The 17,838-nt window shown below is 47.7% G+C and overlaps 6 protein-coding genes across 6 annotated transcripts; 2 read left to right on the plus strand and 4 right to left on the minus strand.

Moving 5' to 3' along the window:
• Positions 1-783: 783 nt before the first annotated feature.
• On the minus strand, positions 784-3,055 carry F5891DRAFT_313751 (DUF155-domain-containing protein). Its single transcript, XM_041371311.1, has 13 exons — positions 2,604-3,055; positions 2,197-2,544; positions 2,124-2,149; positions 2,021-2,075; positions 1,929-1,973; positions 1,830-1,881; positions 1,690-1,780; positions 1,563-1,639; positions 1,498-1,509; positions 1,358-1,447; positions 1,209-1,308; positions 1,049-1,152; positions 784-996 (listed from the first exon to the last, which is right to left on the minus strand). Exons 1-12 carry the CDS (start codon positions 2,975-2,977, stop codon positions 1,112-1,114), a joined length of 1,311 nt encoding a protein of 436 aa, XP_041225987.1. The 5' UTR covers positions 2,978-3,055; the 3' UTR covers positions 784-996; positions 1,049-1,111.
• A 2,210-nt stretch (positions 3,056-5,265) lies between these two features.
• F5891DRAFT_1033939 (Gti1/Pac2 family-domain-containing protein) lies at positions 5,266-7,354 on the minus strand. The gene is made up of 6 exons (XM_041361732.1): positions 7,225-7,354; positions 6,865-7,169; positions 6,765-6,804; positions 6,632-6,714; positions 6,436-6,560; positions 5,266-6,378 (listed from the first exon to the last, which is right to left on the minus strand). Exons 2-6 carry the CDS (start codon positions 7,068-7,070, stop codon positions 5,615-5,617), a joined length of 1,218 nt encoding a protein of 405 aa, XP_041225988.1. The 5' UTR covers positions 7,071-7,169; positions 7,225-7,354; the 3' UTR covers positions 5,266-5,614.
• Positions 7,355-9,405: 2,051 nt separating this feature from the next.
• F5891DRAFT_1033950 (uncharacterized protein) lies at positions 9,406-12,012 on the minus strand. Its single transcript, XM_041361733.1, has 12 exons — positions 11,908-12,012; positions 11,705-11,859; positions 11,435-11,493; positions 11,179-11,385; positions 10,989-11,120; positions 10,553-10,931; positions 10,368-10,485; positions 10,162-10,317; positions 9,970-10,097; positions 9,792-9,919; positions 9,610-9,739; positions 9,406-9,552 (listed from the first exon to the last, which is right to left on the minus strand). The coding sequence occupies exons 1-12, from the start codon at positions 11,949-11,951 to the stop codon at positions 9,536-9,538; spliced, it is 1,653 nt and encodes a 550-aa protein (XP_041225989.1). The 5' UTR covers positions 11,952-12,012; the 3' UTR covers positions 9,406-9,535.
• Positions 12,013-12,130: 118 nt separating this feature from the next.
• On the plus strand, positions 12,131-13,826 carry F5891DRAFT_1033954 (SURF4 family-domain-containing protein). The gene is made up of 7 exons (XM_041361734.1): positions 12,131-12,454; positions 12,509-12,563; positions 12,617-12,858; positions 12,920-13,162; positions 13,212-13,234; positions 13,290-13,331; positions 13,386-13,826. Exons 1-7 carry the CDS (start codon positions 12,162-12,164, stop codon positions 13,421-13,423), a joined length of 936 nt encoding a protein of 311 aa, XP_041225990.1. The 5' UTR covers positions 12,131-12,161; the 3' UTR covers positions 13,424-13,826.
• On the minus strand, positions 13,464-16,400 carry F5891DRAFT_1227025 (WD40-repeat-containing domain protein; the record flags this gene model as incomplete). Its single annotated transcript, XM_041369516.1, has 5 exons — positions 13,464-14,213; positions 14,317-14,954; positions 15,065-15,309; positions 15,376-16,038; positions 16,092-16,400. 5 exons carry the CDS (start codon positions 16,398-16,400, stop codon positions 13,720-13,722), a joined length of 2,349 nt encoding a protein of 782 aa, XP_041225991.1. The 3' UTR covers positions 13,464-13,719.
• F5891DRAFT_313954 (uncharacterized protein) lies at positions 16,312-17,303 on the plus strand. The gene is made up of 5 exons (XM_041371312.1): positions 16,312-16,429; positions 16,491-16,526; positions 16,581-16,651; positions 16,704-16,754; positions 16,804-17,303. The coding sequence occupies exons 2-5, from the start codon at positions 16,514-16,516 to the stop codon at positions 17,074-17,076; spliced, it is 408 nt and encodes a 135-aa protein (XP_041225992.1). The 5' UTR covers positions 16,312-16,429; positions 16,491-16,513; the 3' UTR covers positions 17,077-17,303.
• Positions 17,304-17,838: the final 535 nt, after the last annotated feature.

Here is a 17,838-nt window from a genome sequence, read left to right on the forward strand (position 1 = left end):
GCAAGGATGAATCACTTCCAGGCCCGCATACCATGTCCATACGTCCATTTAACCCGCCAGCCTTGCACTGTGAAGAGGATGAGGATGCGCTGCCTGCTCGATCATGATGCTGGCTTTGTACCACATGTGTGTATGCCTCTGGCCCCCCAAGACTCCTGAGACCTCTGCGCAGCGCAGCACTCGTCTCATTCTGGCTCAAACTCTGCTCACCTGCTCATCCCATCCCCATCTCCGTATGCCCTTGTACTGCGCTCCCCGTCACACTTCAGCGAGCCGTATAAGACATCGACATTCGCGATGCTGCGAATAATACAGCCCTCGAGACAAATCCTGATGCACTTGAAGAACTTAATACACTTCTCTCAAAGGACGGTATCCAAGCCTTGGCACAGCAAGCGAGGAGTGCACCATACATGACAACATAAAAATCCTGTTCAGACGAGTCTGTAATTTCGCAGGGGCATGCATATAATGCATCCGATTTGCAATTGACAGTGATTGCGTGCATGTGGGACGGAGGCAGATGTTGCTTGATGTTGCGTACCTGTGCGTGTCATCGACATCCTAGATTTTGGAAATCAGGCAGATTCTTTATGAAGGCACGTGCACGTGTCGAAGCCCAGCCCGATGAAGAATTTGGAAGTTGGCTATCATCCAATCATCTAAGTTTGGGAAAGCCAACTAGAAGGCGAGTGACTTGCTAAGCCCAATTCTATTGCCTTCAAGATTGCAAGAAGTCTAGATTGATACCCGGACATTCCCATGTCGGGTATGCAATCTGACGTTATACAGGCAATATACCATTTTTGTTTCAAACCCTTGATAACGAGGCCAGAAGGTTTTCGTGAGACGCTGAAGAAGTAGAGACGGCTGGCTCCAGTAAGGATTGTTGTATATTTCATGAAAGTTGTATGTCTCTGTTTCGACCCGATCTTGGGCGGTCTTGACGTTTTCTCGCCCGTACTAACCAGCAGTATAGTTATGTGATTGCCCATGCTACCAGTGCCGATGAATGCAATCTGATTGACTTAGCGAGGGGAAAGTTTACCTTCTATAAATACAGGTTGCGCCGTAGTTAAGCATGCGAGGTATATGAATTGAATACAAGAAATCAAGCCATGAGATCCACGAGAATGGTGATAATGCCAAGTACTAAATCGCACCAACATGAGCTCATCGTTGAACACAAAAAAGAAAGATAAAATTACCGATTTCAATCCCAATAAGAGCAACGACAATCTGTTCAAGTCGTTCCGCATGCCTACTTGATACAGACTCCTTGAGAAGTTGGAGCATATCTTGAAGAACCTGTCCATGAAATCAGCGAATGAAGGCACGCCACATCAACCAAACTAGCCTCGACTCGTGTATTTAGGAGATTGATTCGCTGAGGGATCTCCAGATAACTCCGCGCAGCATCATACAACGGTTGGAGATCGGGAAAACTCTGAAAAGGTGTCAAAAATGCCGGCACTTGACGTGGACAACCCGGCTTACCCAGAATACTTCCTAGAACGAGGGCAGGGGTGAATTTAATGTACTCTAGACAGATATTTTCTTACCGGAGAGTCTAAGACAGAGCCTACAGAGTTAATATTAGTCCGTAATATGAACAACTCCCCAGTTTTGCGCATAATTTCTGGAGAGTATATGTTAGATGGTTTACAATGCGGCATCTTCTTGACCGACCTTTATGAGGTATCCCGATCTTGCCTGTCTCTGACAAGGTTTCGGGTATATCTTTCGTGTCTTCGATGGTATTCGAGATAAGTTCCTCGAACTGAGCAGCCCTCAGAAAGAGATTATGCCGAATAATCGAGTCAGCGTACCAAGGATATCTTGACAGACTGAGACAGTGCGTGCGATAGGGAGAGCTTTGTCCTTGATGTGTTTAAGTATCATAGAGACTCCTTTTATGCTCGACTCACATGTAACCAGATCCCTTGCGCAAGGTGATGACATCATTGTATATCCTGTGTCATGAGTAAAAGCAGTAATATCGGCAAGTGACTAAACGTACCGACTGTAGTTTGCATAATAATAATTCAGATCCTCCATTTCAATGTCGTCTGGTGCTGCAAGCGATTTAGACTTCTGCAGTGAATATAAACGCCCTCACATACCCAATCTTTCAACTTCAAAACGCTTGCTACGAACAGTTCGTCGATGCTGATTGTAACAAATGAAGGTACTCACATGGAAGATAAGAAACGTTTCTCTTGGGCTTCACTCATTCCCCATATGACGACTGTTCCGTAAGCGAAAATGAAAATCTCTGCCTCGGTTGGAACAGTGTGAAATTTGCTAATCTTCTTGCGATTAGAGGTGAGCCCATGGTCTTCCGCTTCAGAGACAAGGGGATTTAGTTCAGGGATTCCTAACAAATCCCCACTCGCCGGCAGAGATTTCGCATTTGTTTCTTGGTTGACTTGGGGTTCATATGCGTAAGGAGTATACAAAACATCGTCGATAATCTTGGGGTCTGCAAGATAGGATGCCCTCCGGGCATTGAAAAACTTCGAAAGTTCATGCAGACGATAGGAACTAAATCGAGACAAAGCCTGTCAGTTACATAGTCAAGCAAGAAGCCAACAAAGAACTACCTTGCCGTCGCATATGCCGTTACACGAGGTAATGACTTCGCCTTTTTCTTTGTCAGCTTCAGTGCATCTCTTCGTGCCGTTCCCTGCGGAATTTGGGAAATTTGACGTAGTCGTATTTCGACATCCTCGTCTTCGTCCTCAATTGACTCGTCCTCGTCCTCATCATCCCCGTCATCCGTATCTCCTGTTGTGCCTAGACTTTCCTCAGCATCTGGACGTGGCAAATTTTTGCTTTGGGTAGACGATGTTGGTTGGTCTGGTAGGACCTTGAGTTTGCCAGCGACCTTCGTGGACCTGTTTGCACCGCGAGTTTTCGGCTCGGGCTCCTTAGAAACGCCTACTATAGATTTCGGTAAGAGCGGTTTTGTAGGCATGATGGGACTCGGATGTTATAACACTTTGAGAGTTCCTCTCTCAGTTGTTCCGGTTCGGACTTGCCAGTTCTCGTCGTCTCGTGGGCACCATGCGTACTGAGTGGGTCACATGACCGCTAGTCACGTTTTTCCTGCGGACACTGCCGCAGTCAGAAGTTTCAAAGACGTCAACACCCTTGGCAAGTACATAGCTCTGGCCACGCGAATTCCAATCGCGTCGACATGCTGTATCAGGGTGCATGAAGGTTTGAAGCTTGCGATTTACAAGGAAGTCATTTTTACTCCCACCCCTCCATCGTCTTCTCGGTCACCTGTTCAAGTTGCCCTGACATTCTACCTCGCCTATTATATATACTATGACAATGCAGGGCGAGCTGCAGCGAGCGTATATTTGTAAAACGCCGCTCAGGGTTTCCCTGGTTTTGTGGTATGTGATAGCATCATATGGTACTGAAAGCTTACCGAAACCTGCATCTCTGCAGGACTTGAACGCAGAACGTCAAACGCTCGTGCGTAGGCACCGCTGATATTGGTATACGACATGCAGAACAGCGCTATCGACTGCACTGCTCAGGCTCATCCGATTAGATCTCTCCCGCTAGCTAATATTAGTGTCATATTGCCAGTGTCATGCAACCTCGCCGGGCCCCAAGCTTCCAAACTCAGACCATCATAAGGATATAATTACCCATTTACATAAAGCTTAAAGCGTGGTAAATTGCAAGGTTTGTGCCTTTACGTTTACTTTATGCTTCAGCACTGGGGGAAGCCTCACGTCACGGTGAATAATAGCAGCGGGAGCCTCGCTAATCGGGGAACGCTCATTGGTGGAGGGAGCTATCTACCCCATGATGCCACTATGTGGCAATGTATAGCTAAATGACATACTATGGCAGTCAACTCATTCTCATTTCGCCAGCCTTCTTTGATTCAAGATCACGCAACAATCCCGAAGTCGTCGGATTGGAAGGAAGTTTCATCCTATGAGCTGGCTCCGCGGAGCCGTTTTGAACCGCAGGGTTTACTGCCGTACAGAAAACCCTCTTTTTTCTTCTGGTGTTGGAAGCAAGTAATTTTACCAACAATGCACCCTACACACAGGAAGTTACAACAACACTGTCATCATGTACCCTCACCATTTTTCAGGCCTAGGCATCCGATTCATCATTGATATTTTATTTCCCCGAACAATTATCCAGGTCTGCTTCCCCGACCTTTCAGTGTTCTTTATCAGGTACAACTGAATTCTATATACAGGATCTGTTCCGAGTTTGGTGACACATCCAAACCGGCCATTGGCGATAATCCCTCTCAAACGATTTGCAATGTCCCTACGTTCGAAGAAGGGTCATATTGCTAGTAGTATGGCTGAACGCAGGCGTGTGGAAGCACATGTACTGTGTCAAGAATCCTTTCAATCTCACACTTATCGCCATTGTCTAGGCATCTATCACGCGGACTCACCAGTTCTCTCCTTTGTACGAGGGGACAATGTGAGTCGCGCTGATTCGTCGGGAGTAAGACTTACCTAAAGCACATGTTCTATCTCAGGACTAACTTCAATACTCCCATTTTCCGTTAATACGCTCCAACTGAGCATACCTGCTCAAGCAACGAATAGATCCCTTAGCTCGGCCCGAGACGGCGATTAAGCATCAGCAGGGCAGTTGCCTACATATGACATTTCCGCGGAATAACCAGAAGAACGCCCCTGAACAGATTGCGCCAGCATTATTGTGGTGTGCTAACCCACTTTGAATGCCGTCACATCTGGACATTCAGTCTGACGCACCGAAACAATTCACAAGTGCCGCTATACTGAATACGGTCTGCATGCCATCACGCTTCAGGTGATGTTTATCACTTTACGGAACCGCAAACGGGAAGAATGATCAATTACATAACAGAGGAAGTGATGTTGTATTTCCGGGGTCAGCCTACACGGTGTGCATGGTACGTACCTAATAGGCTTGGCATTAAGGTCGAAGTACGTCCTGCGTGAGAGGAATATGTAATTTTTCTGCAGGCGGGGATATCTCGGTAACAATCCCCACCCACCAACAGCTGCCTACCTGAGACGAGACGTTCAGCATAACCCCTATCCCAGCTCAGCAACAATGACCCTTCGCGACGGAAAACATCTCACGGCCTCGATTCCTCCGCTGATCGTATTCACGTTCGATGATCGGCGTCTCGGATCAATTGGGTGTCAAAACGGTGTACATATTCACAGTTAAAAATAACAGACAACCAGGACTGCACCCACTGGTTCACTGCAGACATACATTAGCGTGGCGACGGGGTTTGACAAATTGAGAAGTGCACAAATTCCTGCGGTTACTATGCGGTACAAAGTACACTATCTACATATGAGTCCGAGGCTTACGCGCGAACTAGTACGAGTTCAACAGACAACACTTTGGATACAATACGAGCTCACCCTTATCAGAATGACAATAAGGTACCTGTGTGCGTTCGGCGTTAAGTAACAATATGTAAGTTTAACAAGATGTGAGGATTATAAATGTATAATTGACAAAGAAATGGCTTGTCCACGCCTGGAGGAGGAGGTATATTAAAATAAGTAGAAAAGGAAGTCGCAGAGCATCTCAAGATTAGATCGGCCTCAATGAATCATCAGGTATACGAGCACCTTATTGATTCGGGGTGTAAAGCAGAATGTCCCTTTGAAGAGGGGTGATTTCGGTCTCCTCCCTTCGAGACAAAACCTGGCGAGACCTGAGTTGAAAAACGCTGAAGAAATTGTTCATCAATAGGTTCGCGCCTTGGATATGCAAGCCCTTGGAGGTATTCGAGGGGTACTAGTTGTTCCGAGAGGTGGGAAGGACTAATTCGCGGACTTGGAGTGGCGGGTCCTGAGGATGATGATGAGGGTGGAGAAGGACATGCTGAGCGACTCTGGAAAGGCGCGGCATCACGAAACTGTGATTGCATCTGAGTAGAAATCACATTGGGAGCCGAATAAGCCGTCTGGCGGACGCTGGAAGAGTGATGCCTAGATGATCCTTCTGCGGGAAAAGGAAATGAATAGGCGGTCTTACGTCCGCTTGTGGCCTCTACTTCCAGCAGATCAAGCTGGGAGGAATTTCTTGAAGTGGGAAAATGTGTAAACGCGGTAAACGGTGAAGGATTTGAATTTGAAGCATGAAATGATGACTGAAACCCGGATTGAACCGGATTAATCTTGGGTAGTACGCCCTCCATGGGAAACTGTGGGAGTTGCTTTGCCAGGGCAGATTTTGGTAGGTCGTCGTCTCGTCTCGTCTTGGCATCTCTGCGAGCACTTCGGAACCATCCGTCTGGAACCGGGACATCACCAACCCCTGGTATATTATCGATTGTGTTAAGCCGATCAAGCTTCTGTTGACTGAAGTAGGCAGCTGATGAACGAAGGATGATTAGACTTCCGAGGCGGCGGAGATAGCTCAGAAACGTACTTAAGTGCCACTTCCTAGTGATACCTCGTGTGCGATCATCAGGTAACGAGACACGTACACTATAAGTCTGCTTGATCAAGCGTTCAGAGTCCCCTGTAGCACGTGCTCGCGAAGAAGGGTACATGCTGTGAAATAGGTAAAATTGTCGTTCCACGGCGTTTGGACTTTGGGCGCCCACATGATTGATGTGACCTACCTAATCATCTGGGCCCATGGAGTACCGGAGCTACCTGGATCATCATTCACATCACATTCTTTCTGCTGATAGAACAGAAATTCCTTGGGAAAACGTAAGTCCGGAAGAAACTTGACAATCGACAGGTACTCACATCGCGGACTCTACTTGGTCCCCAGCCCATGCCATCCGTCCTAGCAATATAAATAATATTGAATTGATACGCTTAGACCCCCAGTCACATGTGGACAGACCATCGTTCCATGCCGAGACCTGTAGCCTCAGAATTTGCACTGCGTTCCTCCCAAACATATACGTTTCCGGGAGCGATAGCCCTTCGTTCCTCAGCGTCCAATCGGCGCGTTGTAAGTGGGAGCGCATTCCTCGCAACAGCATGAAAGATGTAAAGCGCATCCCTTGTCGAGCGTATGCGAACATTTTGGAGGGAAGGTTGCTGCATATCTTGAGGACGAGGATATCAAGGGGGGAATGCCAAGTGGGTCTTAGGATCAACGGAACTTCACAGCACAGGTTATATATTCTTGGATTCGTAAGGGAACTGTGAACCACGGATAAAATTAAAATTATTCTAAGTTTGAATTGAGTTAACCCACATGCTGGATTTTGAAAAAGCGCCCTGTGATCGGACTCTTCAGATTCGACTTGAGAGTATTTCCGAGACGTGGGGACGCCGCTAACTACTCCACTAGCCAAATCCATAATGATAACGCAGCATAAAGTGCGAAGAACGTGGGTATAAGATTACAAGTTGCTCATCTCCCAATATGGCTGTTCCGGTGCGACGCAAGATACCGACCAAGTTGCCAGTGCACACAGAAACCTTACAGTACAGGTTGACTACAGGGTTGCTTTAATTTATCTAATGATTTGTCCTGATGCGGCTGACAACAACCGCTGCAGATGCGGGCTTTTGCAAAACCTTTATGCCCGGACACTAATAATTTTCTAGCATAACAGTCTAGTCGACATCAACTCCGCAATGTAAGTTACATTTCAAAGATATCTGATTCGTTCTGCATATAGTTCATTGATGGCTAGATGGCGCACATTCGCTAGAAGAGCCTGGGATTGGTCCATCAAAACCGGTTTCGCTTTAAAGTTGCAAAATCCTAACAAGGTTTGATTCAAGAACTGGACACTGCGGTGTGCTCACCATCATGATGACGGTATCCTATGATCATTGCGATTGGCGCCATGACATAGCAAAACTTTTCGACACAAGGACTTACCATTGTAGCTAAGCAATGTCGCCGCCCATGCGCATTTGAAAAGCCTCATCCAAAAGCCATGCAGGTAATCACCGTCCATGGATCTCATATCACTAGGGACCAACGGGCGGTTGTTTGAAACTGCATTTAGACGTGAGCGCAGCTCCAAGTGGCCATGCTGAATCTAGGAGGAACTCGGATAAAGCCTAATTCACTCGTATGACAAGTTCACTTCCTCCGAGTCATGCTGAACTTTAGCCCAGTCACATGTGCTCTAGCCAGCTCAATCTGGAATCGTATCTCTAACTTAGTAGGGGCCGGCAACGATGATCGACGGGCTTTTTGTCAACATACACTTTTAACGTGTACGCCCACTGCGTTGAAGCCGAACTTCCCCTTTCGTGCTGTCAGCAGGGGGTCTGCGTTATTCAGTGGACATTGTCGGTGACGGAGAACACTTCCCACCTTCGAAGTTATAATTGATCGCATCTTCACAGTACGTGCTGATGAAGTTCTAGATCTGAGAAGGCATGGAGAGAAAAAAAGGGTTTCAGATGGCAATGCCCGACGCACCTTGCTAGTTGTCATGGTGTGGTGGCAGGCGTCTATAGGATGAGTGCGTCTGAATAGCGGCACAGAACCTTTCAGGCATGTCGGATGCCGATGTCCATTGTTTGAGTCACCCGTCAAATTGTTATGAGCATTTCGGAAAACAAGGAAACTGCGGTTAATGAACTGAGCCTAAGGGTCAAACCATTATGAATACAAGGCAAATTGAAACTGAAACCGAGGCACTGAACACGAAGATCACCCGAAAATTGAACGGTTGCTTGGGAAAGTCCGCAGGGCAAACTTAGTCTAGACACGGCTGATTCCGTGCGGACAAACACCCCGGGCCCATTACAACAGCCTAGGCTAGGGGTAATGGCGTATCTTGCTGCGTACTTGCGCCGCGAAGGTTTGGCCTTCAGCTCCGTGGCAACGCTGGCACCACAAGCATATTGCAGGGGAGGTGAGCGGGGAAGTCCGGACCCAATTTGTCGTACACGTAGACTTAAGGTTTCACAATGTCACTTTGAACTGCGTGGAAGTGATTAACAACAGATCGGCGCTTAAAATATTGAATTCCGCGGCAGGTTGCTGGCACCTTTCCGCATTGTGTTGCGGCAATGTGTGCACAGTCAGGCAAGTAGTACAATCCGTTATATATCAATGGGCGAAGGTGAGCTGAGGGGGGCCGGGTGCAACATGTTCATCAATTCGCTCATGCCTAGCGGATTTTTCCGTCTGGGTTCGTAATTTTTCGTATTTGATAGTTATTAGTACAGCCTGCAGTCCGGGAACTTGGATCGTCACGAACAAGGACACAATCATCAGCGAGCAAAGCCCGAGGATCACAAGCGCGATGAGGGCACCTCCACGGACACCTCAGCGGGCCCGTAGGCTCGTTCTTGTGGCGCATACTGTATACGGCACGTCTATCTCGTCGGGTATGATAACGCAGGATGAGTCCGCGCCTGCGCCGTTGTTAATTTCGCTCTCTCCCGGTTGGCTGTTGTGGTAAAAGGTTGATACGCATTTGATTAAGGTCATATTTCAAATCTCAAGAGCCAATAGTTATCCACATTAACATTAGACATGGGTATAAGAGATACTGGGTGGGAGTGACAACAGGTTTGTAGCAACTGGAAGCCGGTTAATTCACCAGATGATCTTGAAAAAAAAACATCGTCAAGCACGAATACGCCCAAACGACTACAATGCACACACCTGGCAAAGGCAGCACGACCGGGACATAGTCGGGAATCTCTGCGTAATGTTGTCGATCACGGAAAAGATAACGTACGCGAAGCGATTTTGGAGATGTAGGGGCGGGATCGTAGAAACCTTGAATGCCGGCCTGTGACATGACACGTGAACCAAATTCGAGGAGAAGATATGAGCGTGACTACCTTTGTGCGATGACCGGGGATATGAACCTGACTGTTGTGCACCAAGGCTTGTACAGGCACGGTTACATCTATCGTAAGGTTCTCGGCGCCCGTTTCGGGTCCGTACGTCGCACTCAAGATGACAAGGCCTTTGACTCAACGTGAGAACCACGTGCCCGGATATGTAGAGATGTCGTACCTCCTCTGGACCTCTCCGTCTGCATGTGACGTTTGGCAGTGTCGCTCAACAACCCCACGGTATCATCAATCCGCCTCTTTAGCTGAGTTTTTTCCTCTTTGAGGAGGCGCTCAGCCTTGCGGAAATATCTTTTTAATTAAAAAAACAAAAACGTTAATCTGACAATCGAAGAAAGTTGGAGATAAGACTGACAATGTCCGTTGTAACTGCCTACGAGGCTTCAAAATAAAATGATATCCGAGGAGGAGAACTGTTGAAGGCAAAACAGCCGAAAAGAACTCCAATGTTTGATTTCTTACGGTGGACAAAGTTATTGGCAATATCCACTTCTGATGGAGATATTCCAACCTGGTATCAACGCGTGAGTCAGGAGAATATTTGAGGACGAAGTGGCGCACTCGAAGCGCATGATTAACCCCTTGGTGCTCACACCAAAGCTAGTTGATATAGCAGCATTCGTGTTAGTCCATGTTGCAGTGACCAAATAGGCCATTTGCCGAAACCCAATCTCTAGGCCTGCCTTGAACCTCAGCGATAGTTCGAAAAACCAGATAGACCATTCGGTCCTGATACACGAGTTGACGGCCAGATAACTGTAATCCACACGACCAAGCCCGCAGTCCAACCCCAAAACCACTGGCGGAGCCAGGCTTATTTGTAAAGTCGGCGTTCATACGGTCCGTATAGCGAACGTAATTTTCAGAAGACGAGAAGTCAAATGGCTGAGGGGAGTGTATATCAAATTCAAAGCTTCCCATGGACAATGGAGAGAATGTCCACGCCACAGAGCCCACCGTTGAAGCGTGTCGGAAGAGTCGACGACTGAAGGAAACGGTACTAGCCGGAGGGAGAAGGTTCCAGAATGCAGGAATGAAATGCACACGGCAATTTAGGGTATTGTCATTATCTTCGTAGCTCGCTTTTGCGACAACGAGGTGAGGGTCTAAGAAATGTGCTGTAGCCTTTTCAGATGACGATCATTCCCTGAGTAATAAGTCTGATGTAATAATAAGACATACCTCCAAAGCGAGCCGAGGAGAAAATTGATGGCGTATCGTGCCCATGAGGTTATTTCTACTCAGCAAGTCATTTCGAGGGCCTAGTCCCAGGTGACTTGTGAATTTGAGATTAGTCTTTTCATTCAACACTTTCTGCACGATTTGGAGCGGATATGAATGTCAGGTGGGAACGAAAAGGTATGTAGCTCACCATAACAGAGTGACGAATGGCAAATTGAGAGACCCAGACTCCACGGAAGCGGGTGAGGATGCCTCTCGAATCATAATCTAGGTCACCATCGCGTGCGAACAACGTCGATGCGTCAATTCCACACGTCACAGTGCCTCTTGGCCGAATGAGGTGATCAAACACTTCTTGACTACGATCGATCCTCCAACGTCGAAGATGCGCACGTATCTGTCAAGACGAGTAAGTCAGCATTGCATGCTGAGCAAAAATGCCGCACTTGTTCAACACTCTGAGACCGCAACTCTGTTGGCCACGGGGTTTTTAAAGCATCTTCGCCTAGTGCCGATAAGGAAATATATGGTTGTGTGAAGTATGCCCAGAGGATGGAATGAGGATGTGCTTACCTAGGAATCATACACTTCCCTATTAGAGTAAGACCGCATGCAAAGAGCGGTGTGTTACAACAAAAACTCACCGAAGAAAAGGGTCTGACAAAACTTTGGAGTGTTGTCAGACATTGCATTGGAGCTGGACTAAAGACTTTCACCTTCGTAAGCCTTCTGAATTTCAAGGAATTCCACAGCTGCAGTGTCCTTTGTCCGTTCCCCGCGTTGCTTATCGGGGTGAAAAATTACAGATAATGCTTTGTAGCGTTCCCGTATTTCGTTTGCGGAAGCGGTAGTTGGCACGTTTAACACTGAACTTTTTTATATGTCAGTGGCGGCTCTGGACACTATGCGAACGACGTACTAAAAGTATTCATTTCGCACCGGGTCTACGCGTGATTTGTTCATGCTGGCTTCCCAAAAAAATTGCGCGTACGTGGTACCAATGTCGACAATGGCCAACCACGAGTTTCAACGACAAATGCTCGGTTCCCCCCTATGATGCAAAAAAGCTTAATCGGCTTTCGGGTAATGAAATTCCCACGAGACGTGAATCGCCACGTCGGTTGTTACAAGTTGGCACAAAGCTTAACTTCTTCCTCGTCTTCATCGTTCACCATGACCTCCCGCATAAACATTGGTCGCCCAGCTTCAACAAGCTATCATAGCCCAGATCCCCATGGATTCGCAAACTCACAACCTTCTACAGGTTACAGAGCAGCTAACCCAGACCATCCTCTCGAAAGGATTCGAGCAGTTTCTAAACAAGTAGAAGACGCTATCGAGATATATTCTCAGCCCTTGAAACCTCATTTACCTACTATCGGCCGGTTCTTGATCATCGTCACGTTCTATGAGGATGCTCTGAGGATTATGACACAGTGGAATGATCAGCTTTGGTACCTCCAAACGTCAGTTACAGCTATGGCATAGCAAGAGATGTTGTTCAAATTTCTTGGTTACAGACATAGGCATTTCTACCCGGGAATCTCCCACATCTTCCTACTACTCAATGTCATCGTAAGCCCTCACTCTAAGTCTTGCAATTTCTGGATTTAATTCACCTGTCGTAGACAATGCTTGTCGCTTCCTCAGCCGTCATCATGAAAAGGTACACAGAATATGCGGTCATCGGTCTCCTCAGCGTAGTTGTCATTCAAGGCTTCGGATATGGCCTGATGTTCGACCTCACTTTCTTCCTTCGTAACTTGAGCGTCATAGGCGGTCTCATCATGGTGTTTAGCGAAACCATGATCAACAAAAAGAAAAGCTTTGCCGGTATCCCGTCTATGAGTGAAACAGACCGCAAGAAATAGTGCGCATTCTTCCCCCACCCTTCTTTCGCAACTAACTCATCTATTTCCCCGCCATTATAGCTTCCTCCTAGCAGGTCGCGTCCTCCTTATCTTCCTCTTCTTTGGCTTCATTATCCAAGGAACATGGAGCATAGTCCGCGTGTTTGTGTCCCTCTTCGGTCTCGCAGCATGCACGATGGTAGCTATCGGCTTCAAAGCAAAATGGTCTGCGACCTTCCTTGTCATCCTACTCAGTGTCTTCAACGTCTTTGCGAACAACTGGTGGAGCGTTCATAGTGCGCATCCTCAGCGCGATTTTCTCAAGTACGTGTGTCAGTTATATATTAGGGCGTGTGCTGATGCGCTTTGCTAGGTACGATTTCTTCCAGACGCTCTGTAAGCCACTATCCCTTGCCATCACTTGCAGCATTCAAACATTAATAAATCACAGCTATCGTCGGAGGCCTCATCCTTCTCGTGAATATTGGACCCGGTACGTCAATCTCACTCTCCCTACATCGTTCGTTCGTGACTGACGCCCACACAGGTGGCCTCTCGGTAGACGAGAAGAAAAAGACATACTAGAGCAAAGACTCTTTGTTTTCTTTATTGGCACCATAACAGCAGTATTATCGTTATGCCGCAGGAGATGCCTAGGATCGCTTGAATGCCTGTCGTGTCGGACGCCTCGGTACTCATACATAGCATATATATCCCATATCGCATTGTCAATAACTATGGCATAGTCGATTTGTCGTCACCGCATAGAGATACCAGTCCTCATCAAAGTTTTTTGTACCTATAGATGAGCGTGACGTGAGGATGTGCGATTTCTGGCGTGGAAGCATAGCACCTCGAGTCAAAATCAAAATGTCAGACTGCTACCCTAACTGCCTAAATACATTCTTGCTCCCACTCCTCATTCCCTTTCTCCGCTGCTTCCTCCCCGTCCGTTCACTCTCACTCAACACAGCCGTCCCATCCCCATCCCCACCCCCACGCTCCATACCAGCTCCAAACACCTCCACGCCCTTCCTCGTACTTCTGTCTTTTCTGCTCCCCCGGTCTCTTGAGGTATCTTTAGTGGAAGAAGGGACCCAGCTCATTTCAAACCCTCCTTTATCTCCCTTCGCTGCGGCGTGGGGTGTCGTAGTGTGAGAGGAACCACGTACAGGTGCATTCCTCCGCTGTCCAAACGTAGCAGTCTTATTGTCTGTCTTCCTAACGCTCATACTAGTTTCAGTGTGTGGAACAAGAGGGACGAAGTTGATGTTGGCATTGGATTGTCTGTTGTGTTGGCGCGTCCGCGCGTATGCTTGGTGTGCGCGTTCGTTCTTTTGGCCTGGACGCACACGCGGGTCAAATTTGTTGAGTTCTGGGAAGTTATGTGAGTACGCGATCGTGAGTTTTAAGTAGACGACGGTGGGTGAGGATAGACGTTGGAAGGAAGATGATTAGAAACGAAACCAGAAACTCACCACCAGCATCACTACTATCATCACTATCACCACCCTCGCTCTCGCTCTCATCCTCATTAATCCCAGCAGACGAAGCCCTCTCGCTCTCCTCTTCCTCCTCCTCAACAGCAGTCTTCCCTCTTGGATTCTGCTTAGAATCCGAAGCTGAAGGATGCAAAAGCGCATATTCTCTTGTCGTTTCGTCCACTGCGAATTCGGGGTTCAGGAACAAGTCTTTGAAACGGGGGTCGTTGAGGAGGGTTGGTTTTTCGAGTTCAGTTGGAGTTTGTTCTGCCTCATCATCATCGGCACCAACATCAACATCCATAGCCTCTTCATCCTCTCCACCCTTCGCACCCCTTCTCTTCTTCCTTTCCTCCTTCTTCCTCTCCTTCTCAAGCCCCTTCTCAATCCTCTCCGCCAACGCTTTATTAACCTTGACTTCCTCACTTCCAGCCCCAGCACCAGTACCCTTCTTCGTACGTATCCTCGTCTCCGCCATCTTCTCCATCCGCTCCTTGACGAGTTTCTCACGATGCTCAGCATATGCGAAGGGGTTGGCAATAACGCGTGCGGTGTCGTAGAGGTGGAGGGACAGGAAGTAGCCGTGCATGTAGGGTTTGAGAGCGGGGGTTCCTATTAGGTGGTCGAGGCCAAGTCTGCAGGAGGTGCGTGAGTTGTGAGTCTGGGGTGAATGGGGAATGTAGCACAGAATCAAGAGGAAATATGGTAGCAAACACGGAAAAAAAAAACACAAAAAAAAACCCACGTCTTCAGCTCACTCCTCTCTACAAACTTGAAATCCTCATACGCAGTCCTGGTCGTAGAATCTTCCATCTCTTCCGTAACATTTTCCAGAAAACCAGCCCAGCGTGGTGCAGGACCAAGCGCAGGGACGTAATATGTGCCCATTTGAATACCTTCGTTTGCGGTTAAGAAGAGGCCACTGCCTGGGACGTGGTGGATGTGGTTGAGGTCGTTTGCGGGTGTTATGGATACGAAGTTGGATGACGGCTGTTGTGCGTCGGTGTTAGTGTCGTCATCAGCATTAGTGCTATCGAGTAAGTAAGACGGGCTCACGGAATTACGATCCCATATTTTGACGACTTTTTTATCTGCGCTCATCACCATACCGTCCCCCGCGAGTCGACCGCCTTCTATCCATGTTAGATTGCGTATTGGGATGCCGTAGCCTTGGTCTTTTAGTGCGAAGTGCCGGTTGGATCGGATATCGTACAGGAGGGTGTGTCCTGTGGATGTTCCTACAGCGTATGATAGACCGTCTGATCGAGAAGCAAGAGCTGTGATGCCTATACTGAGTGTGTCGATGTCATCGACGCCTGGCATGGTACTCCGCGTTGCCGGACGTAGCAATCGATTGGTTGGTGCTCGAAGCACACCGACGGATGATCTGGAACGAAGATCCCAGAATTGAACTGTCCCGTTACCATCGACGCCGAATGCGAGGAGGTTATGCGCGGGGTTGATGTCAATACAGTTTACGCCTTGAATGTCGTCTTCTTGAAGAACTAGGGGACTGAGAAAACGCCCTTGTTCGAGGTTGAGTCGATATATCTCGTTTCCTGAAGCTGAGAAGAGCGCGGTGCATGATGGAAAGTGATATGCCAGTGACCGACCGAAGCGCGGTATGCGAGTCCTATAATGAAATCCTCCCTGAGTGTGCAGCTCGATAGTACGATCATTCTGCAAGTGCATGATTTTTGTCCAATCATCCGATAAAATCTGGAATCAAAATCGTTGTGAGCTTGCATGAGGATGAGGAATATGAGACTGACTATGAAATCGACGTTCTCTGCATCTGAATGTCTCTCGAATTTTAGATTGAGCTCGTCTAGATCCCAGACTCTTGTCTGAGGTTTATAGGTGCCAGTAGCTATGGCATGATGTCCGTCTCTTGTTGTTTTGATTTTGTTGCTGGCCTCAGGGAATTCGAATCCTTGGATGAGCTCGATAGCACCTTGGACATATTCTTTGGAGACTCGCTTTCCTTTTCCCTTCGCTGCTCGTTTTTTGATAAGCCAATCTGGAATAGACGACGATGAGCCTGCTACTGCGCCATTGACAGTATAAACTTTCACGTCCATCCTAGCTGCGCCAACTTGAAAAAGAAAATGCAAGTATATGAGAGCGTCCTAATTTGGATAATATGTCAGACTCAGAACGGTCTTTCTCAGTAATTCCCTCAAACCGCGTCTCCATGCCAGACCAAAGTGAGTAGTTCCTATATTTATTTTCCTGAACGGCTGATGTTTGAATCCAAGCAGATCAATCACAATACGCAGCGGCAGCGCACGTTCCACTCATAAAGTCACCAGGTCTTCGAGTTCCTCCACCTGTACGATTCGGAAGCACGTCCTCCTTTGGCGACTACACTGACTTGCTCTCAGGTACATCTACCACCAGACATCCACCCTCTCCCCGATAGCGTCATTCCATACGCACGTACCTCTAACTCTCAATCAATCTCACTGACTGACAAGCTCGCAGTTCGTCTATCCATACACACTAGAACCTCACATCCTCACAGTCGAGTCTTCTCGGCGCATGACACTCGCGGCACATACGGCGAAAAGGGAGGCCTATCTTCGAGCGAGAGAGGACGAGCGTGAATGGCGGAGAAAGGAGGCACTCAGGCGTGTCGCACCTGGTTTTGATCCTGCGGCGACTCTTGTGCCTGTTCGTGCTGAAACTGGTGAGGTTAAGACGGATGTGATGGATCAGCTTGTGGACCAGCTTGCTAGGATGGAGAATAGCAGTTGAGTTGCTGAGCATATTAAGTATTTCGTCGGAAAGGACACTTTGACCCAGGACACCGTGCTTTGTGATTCAAACACTTTTTTAAGGTCTTGTAATCTAATTTTTTCTTCTAATTTCATTCGAGTATTGGATGCGACCACTCGGCCTCCCAAACTCACGGATCAGCATAACATTCACTTATCTCCAGCATTGATCATAGTAATCGAAAGGTACATGCTGGTCTCCCCGGCTTGCCAGTATACTTTCTGCTTCCGCACTTGGACTTCCCCATTTCTTCCTCTGGTTCCGAGATACTAGCACTGTGATACCAGGGGGCAAATAACGATTCACCAAGATTCTTAAGCTTGTCACTGGCTACAGTTTCCAACTACTTCACAGCATTGGCGACCCCCCTCCCTACTCTGAATTTTGTGAGTAATATCCAGTCTTTTGAGAGTGTGATCCAAATTTCTGACGAGCTGCTCGAGACCAGATTTTGACGTAACCTCAGACTGCATATTCTTCCTTGCGCCTTCCGACATGGGTCTATGTGCTTCTCATCATTTTCCACCCCTGTTGATCTGTGATAGAAGCGAACGATATGATCCACATCTTTTCAGGTGCGATTCAGAGGAGGGTGCGAGCTACGTGTTAGGGATGCATGATTCACGGCACTCTGCAATCATGCTAATACACCAATCTATATGGCAATCTCCAGACAAACGGAGGTACTAGTTGGTCATAACACAAGTCGCGGTCAACAATCGAAGATACTGTCAAAACTAT

This window comes from Suillus fuscotomentosus (genome assembly GCF_016647785.1).
Source record: "Suillus fuscotomentosus strain FC203 chromosome Unknown F5891scaffold_27, whole genome shotgun sequence".
Taxonomy (NCBI): Eukaryota; Fungi; Basidiomycota; class Agaricomycetes; order Boletales; family Suillaceae; genus Suillus; species Suillus fuscotomentosus.

What these genes read in the sequence shown, in the direction of transcription:
- F5891DRAFT_1033939 (XM_041361732.1), bottom strand. Translation starts at nt 7,070, where the DNA reads ATGCAGCAACCTTCCCTCCAAAATGTTCGCATACGCTCGACAAGGGAT. An exon ending in GACCAAGTAGAGTCCGCGAT is followed by an intron (nt 6,715 to 6,764) that starts GTGAGTACCTGT and finishes CGTTTTCCCAAG; the next exon opens with GAATTTCTGTTCTATCAGCA. An exon ending in CACTAGGAAGTGGCACTTAA is followed by an intron (nt 6,379 to 6,435) that starts GTACGTTTCTGA and finishes TTCGTTCATCAG; the next exon opens with CTGCCTACTTCAGTCAACAG.
- F5891DRAFT_1033950 (XM_041361733.1), bottom strand. Translation starts at nt 11,951, where the DNA reads ATGAACAAATCACGCGTAGACCCGGTGCGAAATGAATACTTTTA. An exon ending in GACGGAGAGGTCCAGAGGAG is followed by an intron (nt 9,920 to 9,969) that starts GTACGACATCTC and finishes GTTGAGTCAAAG; the next exon opens with GCCTTGTCATCTTGAGTGCG. An exon ending in TCCCCGGTCATCGCACAAAG is followed by an intron (nt 9,740 to 9,791) that starts GTAGTCACGCTC and finishes GTCATGTCACAG; the next exon opens with GCCGGCATTCAAGGTTTCTA.
- F5891DRAFT_1033954 (XM_041361734.1), top strand. Translation starts at nt 12,162, where the DNA reads ATGACCTCCCGCATAAACATTGGTCGCCCAGCTTCAACAAGCTATCAT. An exon ending in GAAACAGACCGCAAGAAATA is followed by an intron (nt 12,859 to 12,919) that starts GTGCGCATTCTT and finishes CCGCCATTATAG; the next exon opens with CTTCCTCCTAGCAGGTCGCG. An exon ending in CCTCAGCGCGATTTTCTCAA is followed by an intron (nt 13,163 to 13,211) that starts GTACGTGTGTCA and finishes GCGCTTTGCTAG; the next exon opens with GTACGATTTCTTCCAGACGC.
- F5891DRAFT_313954 (XM_041371312.1), top strand. An exon ending in GTCTTCGAGTTCCTCCACCT is followed by an intron (nt 16,652 to 16,703) that starts GTACGATTCGGA and finishes ACTTGCTCTCAG; the next exon opens with GTACATCTACCACCAGACAT. An exon ending in CCGATAGCGTCATTCCATAC is followed by an intron (nt 16,755 to 16,803) that starts GCACGTACCTCT and finishes ACAAGCTCGCAG; the next exon opens with TTCGTCTATCCATACACACT.
- F5891DRAFT_313751 (XM_041371311.1), bottom strand. Translation starts at nt 2,977, where the DNA reads ATGCCTACAAAACCGCTCTTACCGAAATCTATAGTAGGCGTTTCTAAG. An exon ending in TCCTAAATACACGAGTCGAG is followed by an intron (nt 1,309 to 1,357) that starts GCTAGTTTGGTT and finishes TTTCATGGACAG; the next exon opens with GTTCTTCAAGATATGCTCCA. An exon ending in TCTTATTGGGATTGAAATCG is followed by an intron (nt 1,153 to 1,208) that starts GTAATTTTATCT and finishes GGTGCGATTTAG; the next exon opens with TACTTGGCATTATCACCATT.